General features: G+C 45.2%; 3 protein-coding genes across 4 annotated transcripts; 2 read left to right on the forward strand and 1 right to left on the reverse strand.

Moving 5' to 3' along the window:
- The first annotated feature begins 11 nt into the window (after positions 1-11).
- On the forward strand, positions 12-8,365 carry tat (tyrosine aminotransferase). 2 transcript variants are annotated; one of them, XM_023827078.2, is made up of 12 exons: positions 12-151; positions 701-945; positions 1,052-1,156; positions 1,422-1,489; positions 1,740-1,898; positions 3,272-3,410; positions 3,500-3,552; positions 4,790-4,942; positions 5,557-5,685; positions 5,847-5,930; positions 6,070-6,168; positions 6,520-8,365. In XM_023827078.2, the coding sequence occupies exons 2-12, from the start codon at positions 708-710 to the stop codon at positions 6,658-6,660; spliced, it is 1,368 nt and encodes a 455-aa protein (XP_023682846.1). In that variant the 5' UTR covers positions 12-151; positions 701-707; the 3' UTR covers positions 6,661-8,365. The 2 variants fall into 2 exon arrangements, with proteins under 2 accessions (XP_023682846.1, XP_023682847.1); XM_023827079.2 differs by having other exon boundaries at positions 17-151; positions 683-945.
- A 1,913-nt stretch (positions 8,366-10,278) lies between these two features.
- On the forward strand, positions 10,279-17,294 carry LOC111851919 (aldo-keto reductase family 1 member B7). The gene is made up of 10 exons (XM_023827269.2): positions 10,279-10,576; positions 11,505-11,675; positions 11,974-12,090; positions 12,181-12,258; positions 13,501-13,617; positions 14,054-14,166; positions 15,089-15,176; positions 15,950-16,033; positions 16,532-16,614; positions 17,090-17,294. Exons 1-10 carry the CDS (start codon positions 10,493-10,495, stop codon positions 17,118-17,120), a joined length of 966 nt encoding a protein of 321 aa, XP_023683037.1. The 5' UTR covers positions 10,279-10,492; the 3' UTR covers positions 17,121-17,294.
- Positions 17,291-22,335, reverse strand: klhl36 (kelch-like family member 36). Its single transcript, XM_023827266.2, has 5 exons — positions 21,593-22,335; positions 21,095-21,184; positions 18,785-19,855; positions 18,329-18,486; positions 17,291-18,233 (listed from the first exon to the last, which is right to left on the reverse strand). The coding sequence occupies exons 2-5, from the start codon at positions 21,152-21,154 to the stop codon at positions 17,657-17,659; spliced, it is 1,866 nt and encodes a 621-aa protein (XP_023683034.1). The 5' UTR covers positions 21,155-21,184; positions 21,593-22,335; the 3' UTR covers positions 17,291-17,656.
- Positions 22,336-22,382: the final 47 nt, after the last annotated feature.

Genomic DNA, 22,382 nt, shown 5'->3' on the forward strand with positions numbered 1-22,382 from the left:
TTTCTGACCTGTTCATATAAACTGCTACTCCGGCAAGAAATTCCAGTCAATTTGACTAAATACATGTTATAATAATATTCTTTACGTAGCTACACGGTGGAATTTTGTCGATATTTCGCAGCACCCTATTTTTTTTTTGCTGTTGCTGTAGGTAAGTTAATTGATTGAAATGTAATTAAATTATTATTCTAAATATATAATGTTATATATAATGTTATAGTAAGTGATAGTAAGTTATCGAAAGATTAATGCTTTAATAAAAACATTTTCAATGTATTTGTATTGTTTGAATTTAATTGTAACCATACAATTTACGCTGCTGATAAAGGTTTAAAAAGCTAAAAGTTAGTACTTAGTGCAAAATTAATGGGCGTCAAAATACTTTTATATTTTAATAAATAAACAAATTGAAATCGAGAACTGATATATGCAAACATTTGTAAAACGCGAAAAAGTCTTTAACTGAAAAGGTTATACAGTACATGTTACAAGTTAAAACTGCAATCATGCGATGACTGTATTGCCGCAGCTTCCAAAACCACTTTGTGTCCGGCGGGCTGGTTGCTACGTTTAATTAGAGTTCCGCCACACACAATAGCAGATATGTAATAATATAATCAGAATATTAGAACGCACGTTTCAGAAATGAGACAACGAATTTCCCCCTATTCCATTTTTTCAGTTTTCTCTTTATTTTTAGCTGAAACATGGAGAGCAAATCTTACATGGTTCATATGAACGGGAATGGGGTTCACACCCAAGATGATGTTCACATTATTAACATGAATGGCAACGTTCGTTCGGACAAGATGAAGATCCGCAAAAAGAGGTGGAACATTAGAGCCTCGGAGATGTCCAAGAACACACTGAATCCCATCCGTGCCATTGTGGATGGCATGAAGATCACTCCCAATCCTGAGAAGCCAATGATTGCCCTCTCTATTGGTGCGTGCTAACGTCAAACCATTGATCTAATTAGTTTTCCTCCATCCTCAATGTCATAGATTTTCCAAATGTTCTCTCTGTCTCCTGTGTGTGTGTACTTCTGAAGGAGATCCTACTGTATTCGGGAACTTGCCTACAGATGACAAGGTTCTTCAGGCCATGAAAGATGCCATTGACTCACACAAGTACAACGGTTATGCTCCCTCTGTAGGTAAGAGTCAAAAGAAATACAATCTCCACACGTTGTGTTGATGAGATCTGAGGGACAGTAACCTAATAACTGGGGGACAAATATGGGATCTGGGCAGGCAGATAAGATTTAAGACAGGAGGCAGAAGGCAGAAGCTGAATCAAAAGTAGCCAGAATGCTGGAGAGTGATACACAGCTTCTGATCTCTTATGTAACTTCAGGACTGTTGCCCAGAATCAGCTTCCGAATGTAGGACTGATAGGTATCTTTTCCCCGTTTTGAACAGGTTATCAGAAAAGCAGGGAAGTGGTAGCAAGCTTCTACAGCTGCCCTGAGGCTCCCCTTGAAGCCAAGGTCAGTCGCATCACCTTCCCATTTCCCATCATGCAACTTTATCAACTTTCACAATCAGCTCCCATTCAGAACATGCTTATCGTTAGCATGTCCAGCATCTCACAGCCTGGTGTTGTACTTAATCCTGCTTTTCTGGTGGGCTTCTTGCACACTGAAGTTAATCACTTCCTCATGCGGCATTTGAGGTCACGTACATCCCGTTTTTTTCCCTTTCCCCGTGTATGATTCGTACTCTGTGTTTCTTCGCCAGGATGTCATTCTAACCAGTGGCTGCAGTCAGGCCATTGAGCTGGCTATCAATGTGTTGTGCAACCCAGGGCAGAACATCCTCGTTCCCTGTCCTGGCTTTTCCCTTTACAAAACACTTGCGGTCTCCCTTGGCATCGATGTCAAGCACTACAATCTTCTGGTAAGTTCTGGAATGGAGAACATATACATGATTTTAGGTGCTCGTAAACTGACTGATATGTGCTGTAGATAGACTGATGGTAGATGGTCAAGATATGAAGGGATGTGAAATAAGTTTGAGGCTGCAGATGAGGAAATGGAAGGAGAAAGACAGCAAAGTATGGGGATGGACAAGAGTAGCTCTAGGGTGATGGAGCGAGGGGGAGTGGAAAGAGGAGGTTGTGGAGGTGATTGGGTGAAAAATCTCCTCCCCACTTCTGCCTGCAGAAATGATGCACATCTGGCATTAATTAACTGTTAGAATAGAGGTTCCTCTGCTCCCCATATTTTGCCTGTTGTCACACCCCCTGCCACAGCCAATCAGAAGCTGAGGCCTCCAGCAAAAATGGGTGGGGACAAAAGCTACAGTACAATGAGTGACAGGGAAAGTGTGCAATGTGTACAAGAGAAAATCTAGTAAGATTTCATTTTTTCAGGCGTGACCGTTGTTACAAAACACTTTTTTGTTTAAGTATTTTTACATTTTGATGGCGTCATCTACTCGTACACTCGTGGCATTTCCTGTTATGCTACCTATGATCTTAGGTAGTATGTGAGATTGTAGCTTCACTCTCTAATCCCCTTGCACACAGGCATCTTTAAATAAATGCCATCTTGTAATGGAGACACAATTTAACCATAAATTTAATGGTGGTTCTTTACAAAGCAGTGGCGTAGACAGAAATTGTATTTTGGGCGGGCCATTGAAAAAGTGAGCGGGCCTATATTTTTTCCTAGAAAAAATATTACTTAAATAATAATTAAACCTTAGAGAGTAGAAAAAATAATAGACAAACAAACTGCAAAAACACACCTTTATTTTGCAATATTCGGCAAAGGCAATAACAAAACACCGTCTAACCATCATGTTCAACAGTGCTCAATAAAGGCTGGACAAACCACCAGCATAGACATAGTCTATATATTTTTTAATACATTTGAATAATAAAAATAAACTAAAAATGTATTTTGATCAAACTTGCCTGGGTGGGCCAGGGAGTAATGTGGGCGGGCCAGGGAGTAATGTGGGCGGGCCAGTGCCGCCCTGGCCCATTACTGGCTACGCGCCTGTTACAAAGTATAGTGAACGTCATGTCAAAATCATTTTTTAATCTTTTAGCAGAAAGAAAAGATGACTTCCTTGGCATGTTTGTACTATTATTGAACAAAAATGACTGTAACTCTCATCTTTCAGCACCTTAAATTGTTTAGTAGCAGCTTTCAGAGTTGATCACCGAGCAGAGCCACCAACAACAGTATAATTTAATAATGACTTGCGACATTAACAAGGTTTATTATGTGGTGAGTTTTGATGGATGTTGCCTGTCTTTTCAGCCGGAGAGGTCCTGGGAGATCGATTTACGGCACCTGGAGAGACTCATCGATGAGAAGACCGCCTGCATAATCGTCAACAACCCCTCGAATCCTTGTGGCTCTGTTTACAGCAAGGAACACTTGCAAGACGTCCTCGCAGGTGATTTGTCTGGGACGCACAACGTACACGTGCAACGTTTTCGCGCCCTCTGCTTTTGCTCTGATTCGCCCTTTTGTCTTCCCTCCCAGTTGCCTCCAGAAACTGCATTCCCATCCTGGCTGATGAAATCTATGGGGACATGGTGAGTCTAGCTTACCATTCTCATGTGAGGAAACTTCAAGGATGCATCTCCTTCAGAGTAGGGTGTTTGTAGTGATGGTGGGTGTTGATTTTTGGGTTTGGTGTATGGATTTGGTTGCTGGGTTAGGATCAGGGAGATTTGTGGAAGGATACTCAGCACTTGGTGAAAGACAGGGTGAGGCCCTGGTTGTCACAAAGCACCAGTTTAGCACATTCCTTGTGTCAAAAAAATCAAAACCGCTGTCCCTGACCTGGCTCTGTCCAGTATACAAGTGGAATTTCGCCCAGTTTGGGTGTGGAGGCAGGTGGTGAATGTGACTGGTTTGGTAAATCCAGGAGGAACACTGTTTTTCTCAGAGCAGGTTCTACCAGAGACCAAAAGGAACTTGAGAATGACTTTGTATTTTTTTTGTAGGCGTGTGACATTAGGATGTTTTTGTGTTGTGTGTTAGCTGCCAACCTTGAAACTCCCCTTTCATGAGGTTCTTATTAATTATCCCAGCTGGTAGCTTGCATTGGGCAGTTACCCCATCTGTCAGTCAGTCTGCTCCAGCCAATCACACTGTCAGGGATGTCCCACCATCCCGCCCCCTGCTCTACACCCCTCGCCACATACCATCAACACTGTTGCCATAGTCGCTTTGTATTTTTATTGTTACTGTCTCTCCCTCTAAAATTCCTACCTCCTACCCTGTCTTACAATTGTACTCGGAAATACAAAAGTTTGCTATTTTTAGATCGTACAATAAAAAAAAAATCTATAACAAATCTAAAATTGGCTGTCCCCAGTGTTCCTCTGTCCATAAGGAGATCAAATCTTTGCAGCATGTTCATTTAGTATCTAACGTGGTATCTGATTCAGCTGCTTCCGTACTGTGTTGTGGTGTGTGGTGAACTGCACTGTTTGGTGTATTGCAGTGCTTTCCACTCCAGTGCTCGGCGACCCCCAGACCGTCCACGTTTTTGCTGTATCGGGAGCTGGGAGGGAGCAAAAATGTGGACTGTCTGGGGGTCCCAAAGGAGCCGGTTGGAGAACACTGGTGTAGCATCCTGAAGAACTAATTTCTGTGTAATAGAGCTATGTTTCTGCAGCTCTTCATAAACTGGCTCATATTGTGCTTATTCTTTCTTGTGGGTTTTGTTGTGCCGTGTTCCGTGTGGCTTGTCTCGTTATCTGGGTGGAATGCCTGTCTGTATCGGCACTGCTCCCCCTGTGAAATGACGTTGTCCCTCTTCAGGTCTTTCCGGAGTACACCTTCCACTCAATGGCCCCTCTAAGCAGGGATGTGCCCATTCTGTCGTGTGGTGGCCTGGCCAAGCGCTGGCTGGTGCCTGGCTGGAGGATGGGCTGGATCCTCATACAAGATCGGAACCAGGCTTTCGGGCCAGAGGTAAACCTGGCTGTGTGCAGCCCACCTCTGAGACACACACACATACACACACACACACACACACACACACACACACACACGCTCATGTAGGGTAAACATATCATTATGGGGACCGCTCATTCATTTCAATGGGAAAAATGCTAACGCTAACTATGACAACCATAACCCCTACCCTGCCCTAACCATAACCATAAGTAACCTAACAAAATACAAGAGTTTTTGCATTTTTAGTTTTTTCATAGCAGTCACCGATTTTTATAAAATAGACTTTTCCCTTATGGGGACCAGGAAACTGGTCCCCATAAGGGAAAAAAACGGATATTTATCACGTTATGGGGACATTATATCCCCATAAATATAGGTAAACCCGCTCGCACACACACACAAACACACACACACACACACACACACACAGAGCCTGCTCCTCTCCTTCTGATGCTTCACCACTTTTGTTTTCTTTTACCAAAATCCAAAAAATACCACTTACTGACCATTTTTTCTTTCTTCCCTACAATCACACTCTTTCCCTCTTTCGTCTTTACTTTCTTTGTGATGCTTATTCATACACAGTTCTCATTTCCTCACAAACACAACGGTCGTTCTCTGGCTTTCAGATCCGGGAAGGCTTGGTCAGGCTGAGCCAGAGGATTCTGGGAGCTTGCACCATCGTCCAGGGGGCGCTGGAGAGCATACTGAATAACACGCCGCAGGAGTTCTATCATGACACTGTCAGCTTCCTGAAGGTGAGATGGGGCACGGGGATCAGTCACCAGCCCAGATTAAATAGCGTAAAAGCAAAGTGACGACTTCTGAATGCCGTCAATTGCCAGTGCTAGAAAAACTGATCATTTCACTTTCATTCCTCCTCCATTGGACTCCCTGCTCCTGTCTTCCGGTCTATCAGTCCAACTCAGAGATCTGCTTTTCGGCGCTGTCCTCCATTCCTGGACTCACTCCCGTCAGGCCCTCAGGAGCCATGTATCTCATGGTGAGTCCCATTTACTCTGGGCTTTATTACTGGAAACCAGTCTGGGGAGTGGGAAAGTGAGAATGGAGGTGTGCCCAGACCTTTGCTAGTCCCTAATGTACAGGGATCCTGAACATGGGCATATGTTCGCTTTGTGTAGGTGGGGATCGAGATAGAGAACTTTCCAGAGTTTGAAAACGATGTGGAATTCACGGAGCGTCTAGTGACCGAACAGTCTGTCTTCTGTCTCCCGGCAACGGTAAAGCTACCGTTTCAATCTATTTTTACAAAACACTCAATGTGTCACCTACAGTGTAATCACCCTCCTACTCAGCATGTCCTGTTTAACGGGCTCAAGCTGTGCATCTGAAACCTTTGTCACAGTTCAAGTCCCGTTTCTTTAGTGAAGTCAAGTCACTTTATTACACATGTAATGGAATTGAGACTCATTCAGAGCATCACACAGCGAGGATAAGAACAGCCGAACAATAAACACTGGCAAATAAATGAGGGGGGGAGTAAAGAAAAAGAATTAAAATTAAGAATTAAAAATAAAAGTAAATGTAAAATGTAATCAGGTCTCCAGTGACCCTGCTGCTTCACTCCCCAGGCTTTTGAGTACCCCAATTATTTCCGGATTGTGGTGACGGTACCGGAGGACATGATGGCGGAGGCGTGCGGTCGCATTCGGGAGTTCTGCCAGGAGCACTACAAGCCGCATAGACAGGACACCAATGGACTGGACCAGTGAGGGAGGAGGGGGCTACAAAGAGCAGGGCTAGAAAGGGGGAGAAAAGCAAATGGTGCCCTTTCTAACAAGCGGAAATCTGCAGACGTGGTCCAGCTGCAGCCAGTCTATATTCCTTCAGGTTTTTGAACACCCCCTACCCCAGTAAGTGGTATAGTCCATGCAAATTACACGCTATATAGTTTGATCTGAATAATCAGAATCACTTCTGTTTCATAATATAGCTGGTTCCGCATAATTGAGGACATATAATTATTTGTCCTGATGATAGATGCACATTTAAAAGTTTTACATCTATTTTAAATGTTATCCAAATCAAACTGGCTGCTAAAATATAACTTTTCTTTTGGGCATGTCACGAAAGTGTCAGGATACTTATGAGATTGTAATTCACCTAATGTGGCTGTCTAACTTCAGTCATAAACTCAGAAGCCATAATTTATTTGTTTTGCAGCTTGGGCATAAAGAGACTCATGTTGTACATATGTTATATATTATATAATATATTATACATATATTAGGGTAGTTAATGGGCATTTATTACATCAACTAGTCCACCTAGCGGAGAGGATGTATATTTGACTTGTTGGATAGAGTCACAAGCATTCTCCATCATGCTGGCTTTGTGCTGGTTGATTTTGTGAATTGTGAAAGATAAATTAGTGGAACTCCACTGACTTAATTAATAAAGTAGCCACCTTGTTGTAAAATACCTTGAGCTTATCACTAGCTAAAGGAAGACTGCAGTTACTCTTGGAGTACAATGGACTGTCTTCCAACAGCTTATCCTGATCAGGGTTGTGGTGGGGACTGATTCCAGGCAGCAATGGGTATGAAGGTAGGAGATACCCAGAGCATGATGCTGGTCCATCTCAGGACATATACATGCACACATCACAGGAAAATAAGAGACACCATTGAACCTAAGCACGTCTTAGGACTGACTGTGGGAAGAAACCCAAGCAATCCTGTGAAGAACACATGAACTACGCACACATAGAGGTGGGATTTGAACCCACAAAGCAGCCCACTGAGCCACCATGCCACCCTCACAACAATTCTGATCAGATATATTTATATTTATGTAAAATTTTGCAGGGAATGCGATCCTGCATATTGCTTTTATGTGTTTTGTACTAGTTTCAAAGTAGTCATATATAAAACAATCAGATTTTAATGTATTTAGAAATTCACTAATTGAATCATAAGCTCGATACAATATATATAATATTACTCATGTATTGAAATGTTTTGTGTAAAGAGTATTTTATGCAATTTGGATAATGAGCATTTAAAAAAAATAAATGGTGGTCTTCATCATTAATTTTGTGTGTATAAATTTGTATTCATTGTTGTCTTCTTTTGGTTTATCAGCAGGCTGATACCAATAGTGCTGTAAATATTTTGATTCTGATACTGAAACGATACTGCGGCAAAAAAGTAAAACATCAAGAAAATTAATGGATAAATAGATGGCAGAACACGGAACTGATTTTTTAAGTAACATATTTTGTTGATATCAGTCAAATAAAAAAATATAGCCTATTTTGAGATAGGTGCATGGCAACATATTTTAACAAAAGTAAAATGTTTCAGTTGCAACTGCTGTACAGCCATTGAACATTAATACATTTATTACACTGATAATTGGATTGTTGTAAATAATTAGATCAAGGTCATGGTGTTATTAAAGTTGACAAAGACCCAATGTTGTCCCTTTGGTTTATGTGATTTCTTTTACAGTTCTTGAAATTTACAAGACATCACTTAATAACCAACAATGATTACCTTAGCTAAACAGATTACCTAAAAAGAAAGTCAAATTAAACAGTTAGGCTATCATTGCCCCTGAAGTGGTACAAAGTTTGCTTGTCACAAAATAAATCACACTTACGTTTGAGGTACAGGCCTTATAATAATGTGCAGTATCACATTCGCTCACCTGTTTTCTTTAAATTCTTTGCTAAGTTTAACCAGAGTTGCCAACTTTGGTCAGCTGGCTGACGTGAGATTTTCAAACCTTAACAGGTCTGCACACACATTTACATGTATGTAAGAGTCTTATTACTTGTGCATAGGGTTTGCAAACTACAGCAACTCTTTAGATATAGGCCGTGCTAATTTTAGGTTTATAATAGAATAACGTAGATTTGCCTTAAGATTTCTTGCGTGAGCGTGAGAGTCAGAAAGCCTGGCAGTCATATGCGTGAGGGTTGGCTGGTTTAATGTGTTGGCTCTTGGTCTGCGTTGATTTCAAACATTTTTTACACACAAGCTTTGCCGTGATTACCCTGTTTCGCTTCCTATGTCCGCTGTGTCGACAAGCTGTAGCCATGTCTCTCGTGTAGTGCTTTAACGTTCGTGGGGAACGAGCCCTTTACAGGAACCATACACCGACGTTCACTTGCAAAGATTCGTTATTTTCATTGTTTCGCTTGTTCTGAGAAATACGACGTAAATGCTGCTTCCTTCTCCGACAATGGCCAGTGAGGGCAAGTGTGGCATGTAAGGGCATGACTGAAATACGCCACCTACTGGTGTAGTATATAGCTTACACGTGAAGCGGCTTCTCTTATGCTGCAGCTGGATTTTACGAAATAAATGGTTCAAAGTTTTTGCAAAGCAGAAGCTCCCTCTGGAGAAAAGTATGGCGATGACGTGAAGGCCTGGATTCATGCAGAAATCCAGCCATAACTCAGCCTTATTGCTACATAACACGACAGCTCCTGTATATCAGCTGAAGTACTTGCATGCAAATCTTTGGTCATAATTCTATCTATGGTAATATGGTATACCATACTTGAATTACTGGGTCACAAATATCCAGCTGTATAAATATGGAAAAAAATCTAAATGTGCAAGCTGCATTGTTCTTTCAGGTTCATGATCAATATTTTTTTTAAAGTTTAAATTTACAGATGCCTGTGAACCTGTTATTTCATTCACATGTGTCATGCTTTGCCATTGACTTGAGTGTTGTTGCACAAATTGATGACTTACCCATGTTTTCACCTTGAGAATGGAAGGACATAGACGTTGCAAAATCAAAGCCATGTATCTTCATTCTTTCAAAAGCCCCCATGTCAGTTTGTACACGTAAACACACATTGTCACTAAAAACAAATGCCCTCAATGTTATCATCATAAACGGTGTCCCTATGACATACACACGCACACACACACACGCGCACACACACACACCCACACACACACACACACACACACACAAGTTTGTAATTATATCTTTGTGCAGACTATCCATTCATTTCTGTGGGGAAAACTCTAACCCCAACATGATGACCGTAACCCCTACCCAGCCGTAACCGTAACCATAAGTAACCGAACAAAATATGAGACTTTTGCCATTTTTTGTTTTTTGATTGCATTCGAAGGTCTTAGTGGACATCTGAAAACATCAAAATAACCCCCACAACATCAAAATTACAGGTTTTTATTACATTGTGAGGGACATTTGGTCCCCACAATTTAATGTAAACTCAATCCACACACACTCACACTTACACACACAAACACACACACACCATGAGCCTTCCTCTCTTTCTGTGTTTAATACACACAAACACACACACACTCACACTTACACACACACAAACACACACACACGCCCAAACTCACACTCAAACTTTAATCTGCGACCCTTAAAGCAGCTTCCTGGGTTGAATGATTAACCAGCGAAACAGAGCAAAGCGGCGCTCAGAGCAGTAAGAGAGAGTGAAAGGGCACGGGAGAGTAAGGAAGGGAACCAGCGTTAAGGAGAGAAGGAGAGAGGGATCTTTACAGGCCACCTTGTCCATGGTTTGCCTGCAAATCCAGCATGGATGACGAGAGCCCACCCAGACGGACCCTCCAGCTGAATGACGGCGCGCACATGCCTCTGCTGGGCTTGGGAACGTGGAAGGTCTGTGTGCTTTCGCTTTTCTCCTTCCTCTTTCTTCTTCTTTTCCACATCCCTCTTTTACTTCTACAGAATTCTATTCTTTTGTCTTACACACCTGAATGCACGCCGAATTTTCTGTATGCGTTCAGTGTTAATGTGGCTTTTCTTTGAATCTGTGCAGAAACTAGACAATTCCAACAATTTATACATTTATACATTATCGTGAATGTTAGTTGAAGGCCCATGACATATTGCTCCTCAAGCCTCATTACCCCTTAAGCGATCCTGACATTCAGGTCTTAGAGAAGCTCCCATGTCGGTCCACAGATCAGTTTACTTTCTGTTGCATTTGATAAAAGGTCAATTGTACATGAGCCATCCTACATCTATCAGGATTGTTGAGCTGCATCATGTGACATCACCTGTAACGGATATTGCTTTATGGTTAACATATAATAATAACACCCTGTCCAGGGTTATTCCTTGTCTCGCACTCATTGTTTCCGGGATAGGATTGGGATCCACATGACCCTGCAAAAAATGAATGAATGAATGAATGAATGAATGAATGAATAAAGGTAAGTAGATGGCCGTGGGGGAGAAAAAACTCCCCTACCTCTATAAAATGTAGTAATGTGTGTTTTCTGTTACCGTTATTTTTGGCACTAATAAATCAGGTGTGAGATATAAATGAGACACCCAGTGAAATTCCCAGCAGGAAACACTGAAAAAACCGCCCACTGTGTTTTGAATGTGAAACATCGACCGTGTTTCAGGTTATAGGTTCCTATGGCCTAAGTTATGCACTTGAATTTCAGCAGCCCCCTAGTTGTGGTCATTTTTGCCATTGTGCGTTTTTCCCATGATGCCTTTAGCCGTGTGCTGACAGCCATGCCGATACATTGACGCTTTTCCGTTGCTGATCCTCCCATCTTGGCTCGCTGAGCAGACCTGCAGCTCCGAAATGTTTCAAGGCGCCGTGGAAGCGGCCATCGCCGCCGGTTACCGGCACCTTGATGCCGCCTACAGCTACCGCAATGAGGTGGAGGTGGGGCGTGCCCTCCGTGCCAAGATGGGCCAAGGCATCATCCGGCGTGAGGACATGTTCATCGTCAGCAAGGTCAGCATGTGCTCCAGTCATGATTTAGTTTCACTCTGGTTACTGATCAAGAAGATTCATCACATATCTTCGTGACCTTCTGATCTCTTAATTGTTGAGCATATTGCATCTCTAATGATCTCCCTATGAGATTACTGTTACAAAAAAGTTCAAAAATACATGGTCTGGTATTGAAGACCAACTAAATGAGCCATTGCCCTATATACTGTACTTTTGATCTAGTTATTAGCAAAATAGCAGGAACAGAACAGCCACGTTCCACATTCCTGAAGGTAACAGGCTTCTCCTATCTCCATAGCTGTGGAGCACACACCACGCCCCCAGAGACGTGCCTCTGTGTCTCAGCAAGTCCCTGAGCGACCTACAGCTTGAATACCTGGATCTTTATCTTATACACTTCCCTGTCAGTCTCCAGGTATGACTCATGCCAAAGGCACTGTATTAAAAACAAAGTTTCTCTTCCGCTAACGGCCTGATACTGCCTACTGCCTTCCACCCCCTTCAGAGAATAGATGATGAGCTCTTTCCAGAGAAAGACGGCAAACTTCTCAGCACAGACATTGACTACGTGGATGTCTGGAAGGTAAAGACACTTTTACTATGTTGTCCCAGGTGGTAGTGGGACATTTACATCAGAATAAAAAGGATAATCAAAAAACCGTACATATGTACATAAAGTATATTCTGTGATATACACTTAGTGGCCAATTTGCTATGTACACTTGCCCGCTAATGTACACACAATGTCCCTTCAAATAGCATAGCGTAGCTGCAACTGAATACATACGGCATACAGACAGGGTGAAGAGGTTCGTTTACTGAATGGCTGATAATTATGCACCCGATGCATGATCTAACAAATTTTGAATGTGCTTCTGATGCCAGACATGGTGCTTCCAGCATCTCACAAACAGCCTCCTTCCCGGGGATTTTCGCACGATACAGTGTCTAGAGTTTACAGAGAATGATGCAATACACCCAGCCTGCAGCTAGTGACAGTTCTGTGGGTGGATATATCTTGTTCAGGGGAGGATGACCAGACTCGTTAAAGCTAACAGGAAGGTCCCAAGTACAGAAATAACATCTCAGTACAACAGTACTGTGCTGAAAGGCTTCTCTGAATGTAAAACTCATCTACTCCTGAAGCCTTTCTGCAGGCAACAGTGGTTCCTACCCTGTAGTAGGTGGGAGTATCCAATAAAGAGTAATTAAGGGTGTGCACATCACACAAGGGTAACAGACATTTATCTGACGCTTTCATCCAAAGTGATTTATGGTAGAAGGAAGGCTTACAGTTTATGTGAGCTCCCTAGGATTTGAACACTCCACTTGTGGCGCTAAAGACATAAGTAAAAGACTCAAGACTTAAGACTCAGGAGTAACACATCGATGTACAAGTACACAGTGTTTCCCTTTGGCTCCCGATGGTGCCACACAAAAATGCAAAGACGATAGATAAATGCATAACATCGACAACACACTACACTGCAATATAATATAAATATACATAAACATGCATATAAATAGTGTGCAAAATTGTGGTTGATTTTGTGCGCGTGTGCACTGTAGTGCAATTAAATAATGTGCAAATGTGATCAAAAAAAAAGGCAAAGAGACCACAGCCAGTAGCATCATTGGGGTAGAGGCAGACTTTGAATTTGGGGGGCTTGACCCGTGTCAATCCTTCGGTGGATGTGGGGCACTGAAGAGCCTGATGGGGTGTATGGAATGAAGAGTTTAGAGCCCTCTAGATTTCCTAATGTCATGAATGTGAAGCTAGCAGACTGGCTGCATTTCCAAAAAAAAAAACTATTGGATGTTATAGGAGATGGAAGCTCTGCAGGCTTCTGGCAAGGTGAAGAGCATCGGCGTGTCGAACTTCAATATCTCCCAGCTGGAGAGGCTGCTATCTGTGGCCAAGGTGCCTCCTGCCGTTAACCAGGTAGTGCGAGCTCCTTATCTCTCCATTTCTCATATTCACACCTTCATTCTCGTCATTCATCCTGTACCGATCGCTCTCCATGCGTCACAATCATGCCTGTTCAGTTGCTGAGGGCCAATATTTACTCCACTGTTGCTCAAGGTCATCTGACAGCGAATGGTGTTTATCATTCTGCATGCCTGCACTGGGCTTGATAACTGATTCTTTAAAAGCTCTTATTTTTTTAATGCTCATCTTACTTGTGCGGCTATTATACATGCACTTTTACAGAGAGTAACGCATTTTAAAAGACGGTACCTTAAGGAAACCGTACACAGCATCTACGAATGTGAGTCTTCCTTTCTGGTCTGCTCGCGTTGACGTTCCTGCAATGTCATTCCCCGTCTTTGATATAAAGACCCTCTCTGATTGGCCTGCCATCCTCAATTTCTCATAGGTGGAACTGCACCCCTACTTGGTCCAATCGGAGCTGATCCAGTTTTGCAAATCCCGGAACATCGCCCTCACAGCTTACAGTCCATTTGGTTCCCCGGGAAGACCCAAGGAACTGTGGGTCAAAATAAAGTTTGCATCTCAACATCTAGTCTGTTTAGCGTCATGGAACCCAATTCCATATTTTAATATAAACAGAAGTTTTACATGGCTGCTATTAATCTCTTGTTGACAGGCATTGATATTTTAAACAGATGGAAGTGGTTAGTGAGATAAAAAGCCCAGCAATAATTTTGCATCAAATAACCCAAGATGTACTATTGCTGAATGCGTAACACAACATTCTGCGGTAAAAAGGCACAAAATCAGAACATTCTAGACTAAAGGTCTTCATATACCGGGAACCTTGCCATTACTGAGGCAGCACACAGAGCAAAGTGCAGGAAAACTGTACAGGTGGTCATGCTTCTGTCAGCTTAAAACCTAAATCACCTTTCAGCAGGACAACGGCCCCAAGTTCAGGCCATCGCAATGCCGTAGAACCTTAACATGATACAGAGAATGAGCTAGAAAGGCTGATCATCTCACTCTGAATTGGACAGGCTTAAACCATGCCAAAAAAAAACAGGAAAGACTTAGAAATTCTGAGGTGAACAGGCAAAAAATATTTCCATCCACCCATCTTTTAGAACCCCCTTTACATTCAGGATGGTGGTACACTCCACCAAGATCTGCGAAAGAAAATTCCTAAGGTGTAGCGTTGACTTGGAATATGGGGTGGACAGCATATATCATAAATATGTGCATTTTTTTTATTGACATTCAGATTTTATTTTATATATTTGATGAAAAATGTAGCTAAACAATTCTTCATTCAAACAGAGCTAGAATGCCTTAGCATCCTCTCCAGTGAGCTCATAGTCTGTCTGGGATGGGTTCTAGACTCGCTGTAATCTATACTGTATGTTCTTACGGGAGATGGATGGATTTAAAATGTATTTTTACGCTAGATTTCTCATCTACCTAATGTACTCTGCAGTCACCGTGGAGACAGTGACCCTGAGAAGCTGCTGGAGGACCCTGTGGTGAGGGGTGTGGCCGTGAAGCACAGGAGGACGCCAGCGCAGGTGAGGGGGGCCGTCTGCTTCATTCCCCCCACTCTCACACCTTTCTCTTTCTGTTCTCCTTCCGCTCTCTATCTCGCTAACCGCCCTGCACTAGCATTTTACCCAAGAAACACTAAAAAGTGCTTGTCTGGATCAATGGGTTAAGATGAGTCGGCCCTTGATAAGAAGGTTGTTGGTTCAAATCCCAGGACTGACAGGTTAATTTGACCCGTTGGGTCCTTGAGCGAAGCCCTTAACTACCAATTACTCCAGGGACCATCTGACCCTGTTTATGTCACTCTGGGCAAAAACATAGCTAAACAACAGTTAACACAACAACAGTTTTTTGAAGAGTTGTCAGTGAACATTGGCTTCTTATGTGTTTGTGGGTTCAACTGGCAATTGGAAAATTGTTAAAACAGAAAACTCATTATATCCAGTTATTAAAATAATAATGTATTATTTATATTGCTTTTTCCAATCTCATTTAGCTGTGTCTGTTGCATATTCATTTTTATTAAAGTAAGCAGAAGTCTCCAGGCATAAAAACAGCACATTCAGTAAGTCTTAAATTTAGATTTAATTACTTATCATAAGCTTTTGTCCAAAGTGATGTACATTCATGAAGGCAGGATCAGATAGTCCCTTTGCTCAAGGGCAGAATGGTGAAATTGCTCTGCTGAGCCTTGGATTTGAACCAGCAACCCTCCAATCACAGGCACAGCAGCTTAAGTCACTGAGCCTCAGGCTGCCTTACTGATTCAATTGTGAATTATGCCCCTTCCACCCAAAAGGTGCTCCTGAGATACCACGTGCAGCAGGACATTGCCGTGATCCCGAAGAGCGTCAAGCCCAATCACATCCTGGAGAATACCAAGGTAACCACTCCCCCCAACTCCACCCCCACTCCGTCCAGTAAAGGTTGTAAAGGTTACTCCTGTTTGGGAAGCCAGTCTGCAATTAAAAGGGCCTTTCGCAACCGTAACCCCAGGCCTCTACTACGCACACATGTAAAGGTGGTGCACGTTAATAAACACGCGTGTTGACACGGATGGCGTCAGCCAGAGGGGCGGGTAAGAGGGTGGATGGTAACACGGACGGGGCTGATCCCAGCGAGAATTCTGTGGTGACGTCCACCAGTCTGTCCCAAACTGCTCCGATAAAACATCCAGCTTAGTAACAGGGTATATTCACATTCCTCTGCTAACCACAAAAAAACAATAAAAACAACCAACGGAAAGCCATTAAAGCAGATCCTCTGTAACTCTCTCCTGGAATATTTTTATTATTATTTCTGACACATGGGGTCCAGCTGTGTGTGACAGTGTGTCACTTTTCCCATAAGAATAAACCACGCCCATGTGTGTTGCTTACAGATCTTTGATTTCTCCCTGGATGAAGAAGATATGATGGCATTAAGATCCCTCAACAGAGGCTGGAAAGCCTGTGACATCAGCGGGTAAGGGAGACCCCGTCTGCCACGAAGCTTTGCAGACACACGCCATTGACTGCTCTTAAAGACACACACGCGCACACACAGATCAGGTATCTATATTCTCTTTCACACACACAAATCTCCGTCGTTTCCTGGACACACACACACTTTAAATGTTCACAGAGCAGTAACAGCTGTGTTTCAGACAGCAATAATATCAGCTACCAACAGATTCTGACTTTATCTATTAAGTGTTGATGTGATCGCGCAATGTTGCACTTTCTGGTGATTGAATAGTTGTCTTATTAGGTTCTTGCTTTGTTAGAAGTTGTTGTGTGTCTCCAGTCCTGCTTACACTGGTACCTGGTCATTCACTGGACGCTCAGCCCAGCCGCACTCACGCCTAATCGACTCCTTGACAGCCGTATGTCTGTGATGCGCCGTTTGCCTCACTTGTAAAAAAGATTCTGCTAAATAAATGTAAATGTTTTTGCTCCAGGTTGAGGTCCCATCCATTTTACCCTTTCTAATGAGGCATCCACTGGACCCATTGAAGAGCACCTCAGGGACACTGGTGCGCTGGAGAACACCCTCGGCAGATAGTGCCGGGAGACCAACCACTCCATTTTCAACAATCGTAAGCCGATGCTATTCACTGTATATGGTGGGTAGTGATGAACCGGGAATAAAAGACACTGACTCAATGTTCACGTTTGTGTTAAGCTTCAAGGACGAGGAAGACATGTAGGTGACAGTACACAGAAACAGACAGACATGCGTGAAACACAACTCAACGCAGGCTGAACGCCGTTGCCATGACAACACTTCTGCGCAGCACTGGACGTTACGTACGAGGAGGGTCCCGTCGCAAAGAGAAACAGTCATTTTAAGAGTAATACTGAAGAAGTCAGCATGGAATGTAAGCCGTGGTAGTCGGGCTGCACAGCGGAGGGCTTTATCCTTCAGAACTTTGTGCTTTGTGGAGTCTGCTAACAGTGTAATAGTCTTCGTCATTCTGCTGATAGGAGCTGCCCTTCTGTCACAGCCCCTTTCTGTTCTCTGTCAGTCACCTGCCCTGCCACTGGGGGGCGCTGTGTGCACTCTTGTTCTGGTGCGCTACCTTCTTTTTGTCCGGACTGCAGGGCCGGGGCCTGACTTGGCACACGCAGGCCGACGCCCCTGCGATGCGTTTGGGCAGGTCGGGCCCCCGTGCCCACTGAGCCTTGGCCGGGTCAAAGATCTGCGTGCTGCCTGAGAACACCATGCTCTCCCAGCTGTAGCCGCCCAGCACGTACAGGCGCCCGCCCCAGGAGGCCACGGCTGCCTCGCTGTTGGGCTGCAGCAGCGGACCGACCCGCGTCCACTGCTCGGTCGCCGGGTCGAAGGCCTCCACGCTGAGGATGTCGAAGCGTTCCATGCTGTTCTCCAGGTCGTCGCTGCCCCCGATAGCGTAGATGAGCTCGTGCAGTGAGGCCATGCTGTGCCAGCCACGGGCCACGCCCATGGGCCTGCGCTCCACCCACGTGTCGCCCGCCAGCTCGTAGCTCAGCATGTCCCGCCTGTATGGCCCGATCTGGTAGTCATGGCCACCCGAGATGTAGATCAGGTTCTTATGAGTGGTGCCGGCATGGCCATAGGTAAACCTGCAGAACCAGGTCACGGTTAGCTGGGTGGAGGGTGCAGGGGGGGGGGGGGGGGGGGGTACGGGGGAGGTAGGAAAGCCACGTGCAAACTGTACCTGGGGAGTCCTGCCACGTAGGTCCAGTTGTCCTCTAATGGCCGGTACACCTCTACCGAGGACAGAGCACCATTGTCATTGCGTCCCCCTACGGCGATCAAACAGTCCCCAACTGCCCCCAGGTAAAAATCCACACGCCTCTGGTTCATCGGGGTGCCCTGGAGAGACATGATTTTAGTGGGGGGGGGGTGGGGGTTAGCAACAAACAGCCACCACAGAAATATGCAAATTAGTGTGATAGTGGCTCAAAAACCCAGAGCGGGCGTGCTCACTGAACGTCCAATCACAAAATGGCAACCAAGACGGTAACCAATGGGCATGGGGTAACCATGTCAGTGAATGGTAGAGCACAGTAGCCCCGCCCACTGTGGATTGTAACACTTTTATTCCTTTAACACTACCCGAGGCCCCGATGTCTTTTACAGTGTGACAGTGTGACAGTGTGACGGACTGCACCTTGGTCCACTGGTTGTCACGTGGGTTGTATCGGTACAGCAGGTTGCTGGCGGCGTCGCCGCCATTGTCCCGGGACGAGCTGCCCCCCGCCGTGAAGACAAAGCCCCCGAGGATGGCGACGCAGTGGTGACTCCGGCGGGCCGGCAGCTGGGTCTCCACCTCCCATCTGGCGTCGCCGTCTAGCTGCCACACGTCGGCGCTCAGCTCCTCGCCACGTTCCGACACCTCGCCGCCCACCAGCAGGAGGCGCTCCGTGCCTCCGCGCAACGCGGAGCGCGGCGTCTGCAGCAGCGGCTGCGCACTGGCCCGCTCGTGGTAGGCGAGCGCCTCCTCTACCAGCGCCTCGCAGGCCGCCTCCGAGGGCAGCAGCGAGCGGACGGCTGGCAGCACGCGGCCCTGGAGCTCGGCGGCCGGGATCAGGGGGAAGTGGATGTGGGAGAGCAGCTGGCGCGCGTGGGCCTGGCGGTCCGGCCGCTGGCTCAGCCACTGCAGGGCGGCCTGTAGCAGGGCCTGCTCGCTGTCGTGCTCCACCTGCCCACTGGCCAGGTACGCTGTCAGCTTGGGCAGCCGCACGTCACGCAGAAAGTCGGGCGTGAACGACAGCGTGGCGAAGCGCTCCAGCACAAAGCGGTCGATGTACGCCTCCAGCCGCTCCAGGCTGTAGAGGAGCGCCAGCTCCTGCAGGTATAGGTAGTTGTCCTCGCTCACCTCCTTCTCCAGATACTCGCAGCAGAAGTCCACAGCGCGCCACACCTGCAGCAGGTGCGCCGTCTCCAGCACGTAGTCGATGTTGCCCCCGTCCAGCGGCAGCTCCCCGCTGTACAGGAAGTCCACCACCGCCTTGAGCCCCACGTAGGAGGCACCCACCAGCTGCACCTCCGCCTGGTGCTCCTCACGCATGCCCAGCGTGAACATGGCCTGGAAGTAGGGACTGGAGACGGCGAGGAGGGCGCGGTGCGCGGGAACGCGCTGCTCGTCTGCGACCAGCACCACGTCGCACAGCTGGCCCCTCTGCCGCTGCTCGCTGAGTCCCTGCAGCACCCAGCCGGCCTGCTCCACCCAGCGGTATACCTGCGGGCGAGGGGGCCAAGGTGACACGGAGGGGGGGGCTGCCTCAGAGCACCATGCAGAGGCACAGTGCCAGGAAACCAGTTTTATCTAGTTTATTACCTGGCTCATTATCTATATTACATGCTAGAAGCTATAATAAATGCCTAAGGCACCCCAAACATACTGGGGGGAGGGGGGCGAAGGGGTTTCGCCAATAAACAAGGATAACTCAATTAAAATATGTTACAGAGAATAAAATAGTGTACTGTGGTCTAATGAAGAGCCTGTAACGCTGAATCACACACCATCCCCATAGCGGAAATTAGAATTAGAATTTGGTGATCAGTGGTCATTGTCAACACACCACAGTGCACAACAACAAAATGTGTCCTCTGCATTTGACCCATGTGTGACTTTCGTGACATAGCAGGGGGCAGCTAATTCAGCGCCCGGGGAGCAGTGCTTGGGGGCGGTACCTTGCTCAGGGTACCTATGTGGTGCCTTGCTGGTTGGGGATTCGAACCTGCAATCTTTCAATTACAAGTGCGCTTCCCTAACCATCAAGCCACCACTGCCCAATCACACCCTTGGTCCAGCGAGCGTGCAGTATTCAGCTGGACCTGCGGTATTCTGCTACTTTTGGCAGAATCTACCCTTTGGCGTTTTGAAGTGTGTAAAAATTTATGTGGAACAGAAAGAACAAAAACAAGTCCAAACTCTTCATCTTCGTGCAGAACAATTATATCATAGGGAACCTCATAGCTCTTGGAGATGAATATACCCCACGCAGTGGTACATTTAAAACAAATAAAAGACATTCGACCACTGATTTGATAAATGGCCAGAAACAAATTTGTTGTAAAATATTACTGGCATAAGGAAATTAATACGCAATCATAAATTCAGAACTTCATTTTCCACTTAAGATGTACCATACTAAAGCAACAAATGTTGCATGTGACAATGCTTTAAACAAGAGTAGCGGTAAGCTGACTTTCATCTGTATTGTAGTTTCATTGTTTATTTTAAATATAGCAAAGTGCCTATTACATAAACTCATTTCAAACATCATTTTAACTCAAACTTGAAACCTTTTGGAGCCTCGTCCTGTTAGGATGGGGAGCCATTATCTCTTATTTCATAAGGGAACTGGTGTGTGGGTGGATTGTGAGGACATGAGTTAGTGCGATCTAGCGAAGTTGGACATTGGGGTTTGATGCCCAGAGGCGGCTTGGTGGATGCTCTGCTGGCGGTGCTGACCTTCGAGGACTCGCTTATCCTATGCGGCCGCGACACCCGCGTTTGCCTGCCCCCGTCCATCTCGATCTCCTCCGTGCACCGCTACGGGATCTGTGGTACAGAAGGCAGAGAGACCTGAGCGTGCAGTTTGAGAAAGGGGGGGGTGATCAAGGTGCACTCCGTTATCATCATTAATGACACTTAAAGGCTATATTCTCAACACTTTGCCTACAAAACGGTATTTCCGCAACGGCGTGAAGCAGACCGACATCAGGATCATGGGGATTTCCTGCTTAAAAGAGAAACTAGACCTGCGCTTAATCGACCAAAATCGGGGAAAATGCAGGGTATAAGTAATATACTGCCTTTAAAGTGCACGTACACCTGAAACCTTGGTTCGCCCACCGTCCTTGTGTAGCTATCTGCCATATAGGAAATATATACCGGGCTGCAGTGGACTATAGACACCCATTATTCCGATGACCACCGCGATCGTAGCTGAACGTCTGACACAATTACCACAGCATCGCCATGTGCTGACACGCCCGGATCCATCCCAAAGTTTCGCAGGAAATCATCCTAAGGGAGGACAACAGCAGCAGCCATGGCCCCATCCAGGAAGTGTCTCGTTGATCGACATCTGCTCGACCAATCGCGCTGCTTCCTTTCCGCCGTAGGCCGGGCCGGTATGCAGTGCCCTATTATGCAGAAGTTAACACTTGATATTCCAATTATGTGAAGTAATGTTCTAATTGCAATTATTCCACGTCACTGAAATATAGTCTGTGTCATAATTTTCAGACAAATACCAGTTAATACTATGACATTAACCATTGTATAAGCGCAGAAACAATGCAAGATATTGTTATTTATTCATGAACATTTGTGTTTGGTATCAAAAAGCACTTGCTTTCAAAACTGTAACATATAACTGACACACACACACACACACACATTCCAAAAGCGGCGTGCAGGTCTACGAGTGCGTGTTCTGCCTACGAATGACGGCTGAAGAGAACAAAGGAGTTTCACATGGAGAAAACACCTTGCACACCTTGTGACGGATTGCAGCAATAAACATTTTCATGTTCTCATCATTCTTCACGTCATTTGTAGATATTACAACAATCACGTTCGATATTTGCATCCTCGCATCTATAGCTGCATGTCTATATGCGCAAATCAATGCAAATGTATCTTTATATACAGAACACAATATTTCGGTACATTAAATGGCTCATGGACTGCAGTGCACTAACAACCCAGAAGGCGGCACGAAAAACCTAAATTTCCCAACAATAGAGAAGGG

This window comes from Paramormyrops kingsleyae, chromosome 13 (genome assembly GCF_048594095.1).
Source record: "Paramormyrops kingsleyae isolate MSU_618 chromosome 13, PKINGS_0.4, whole genome shotgun sequence".
Taxonomy (NCBI): domain Eukaryota; kingdom Metazoa; phylum Chordata; class Actinopteri; order Osteoglossiformes; family Mormyridae; genus Paramormyrops; species Paramormyrops kingsleyae.

What these genes read in the sequence shown, in the direction of transcription:
- tat (XM_023827078.2), top strand. Translation starts at nt 708, where the DNA reads ATGGAGAGCAAATCTTACATGGTTCATATGAACGGGAATGGGGTTCAC. An exon ending in ATGAAATCTATGGGGACATG is followed by an intron (nt 3,553 to 4,789) that starts GTGAGTCTAGCT and finishes GTCCCTCTTCAG; the next exon opens with GTCTTTCCGGAGTACACCTT. An exon ending in ACCAGGCTTTCGGGCCAGAG is followed by an intron (nt 4,943 to 5,556) that starts GTAAACCTGGCT and finishes TCTGGCTTTCAG; the next exon opens with ATCCGGGAAGGCTTGGTCAG.
- LOC111851919 (XM_023827269.2), top strand. Translation starts at nt 10,493, where the DNA reads ATGGATGACGAGAGCCCACCCAGACGGACCCTCCAGCTGAATGACGGC. An exon ending in ACTACGTGGATGTCTGGAAG is followed by an intron (nt 12,259 to 13,500) that starts GTAAAGACACTT and finishes TGGATGTTATAG; the next exon opens with GAGATGGAAGCTCTGCAGGC. An exon ending in TGCCTCCTGCCGTTAACCAG is followed by an intron (nt 13,618 to 14,053) that starts GTAGTGCGAGCT and finishes AATTTCTCATAG; the next exon opens with GTGGAACTGCACCCCTACTT.
- klhl36 (XM_023827266.2), bottom strand. Translation starts at nt 21,154, where the DNA reads ATGGACGGGGGCAGGCAAACGCGGGTGTCGCGGCCGCATAGGATAAGC. An exon ending in GGATAAGCGAGTCCTCGAAG is followed by an intron (nt 19,856 to 21,094) that starts GTCAGCACCGCC and finishes CCTCGCCCGCAG; the next exon opens with GTATACCGCTGGGTGGAGCA. An exon ending in TACGTGGCAGGACTCCCCAG is followed by an intron (nt 18,234 to 18,328) that starts GTACAGTTTGCA and finishes CTGGTTCTGCAG; the next exon opens with GTTTACCTATGGCCATGCCG.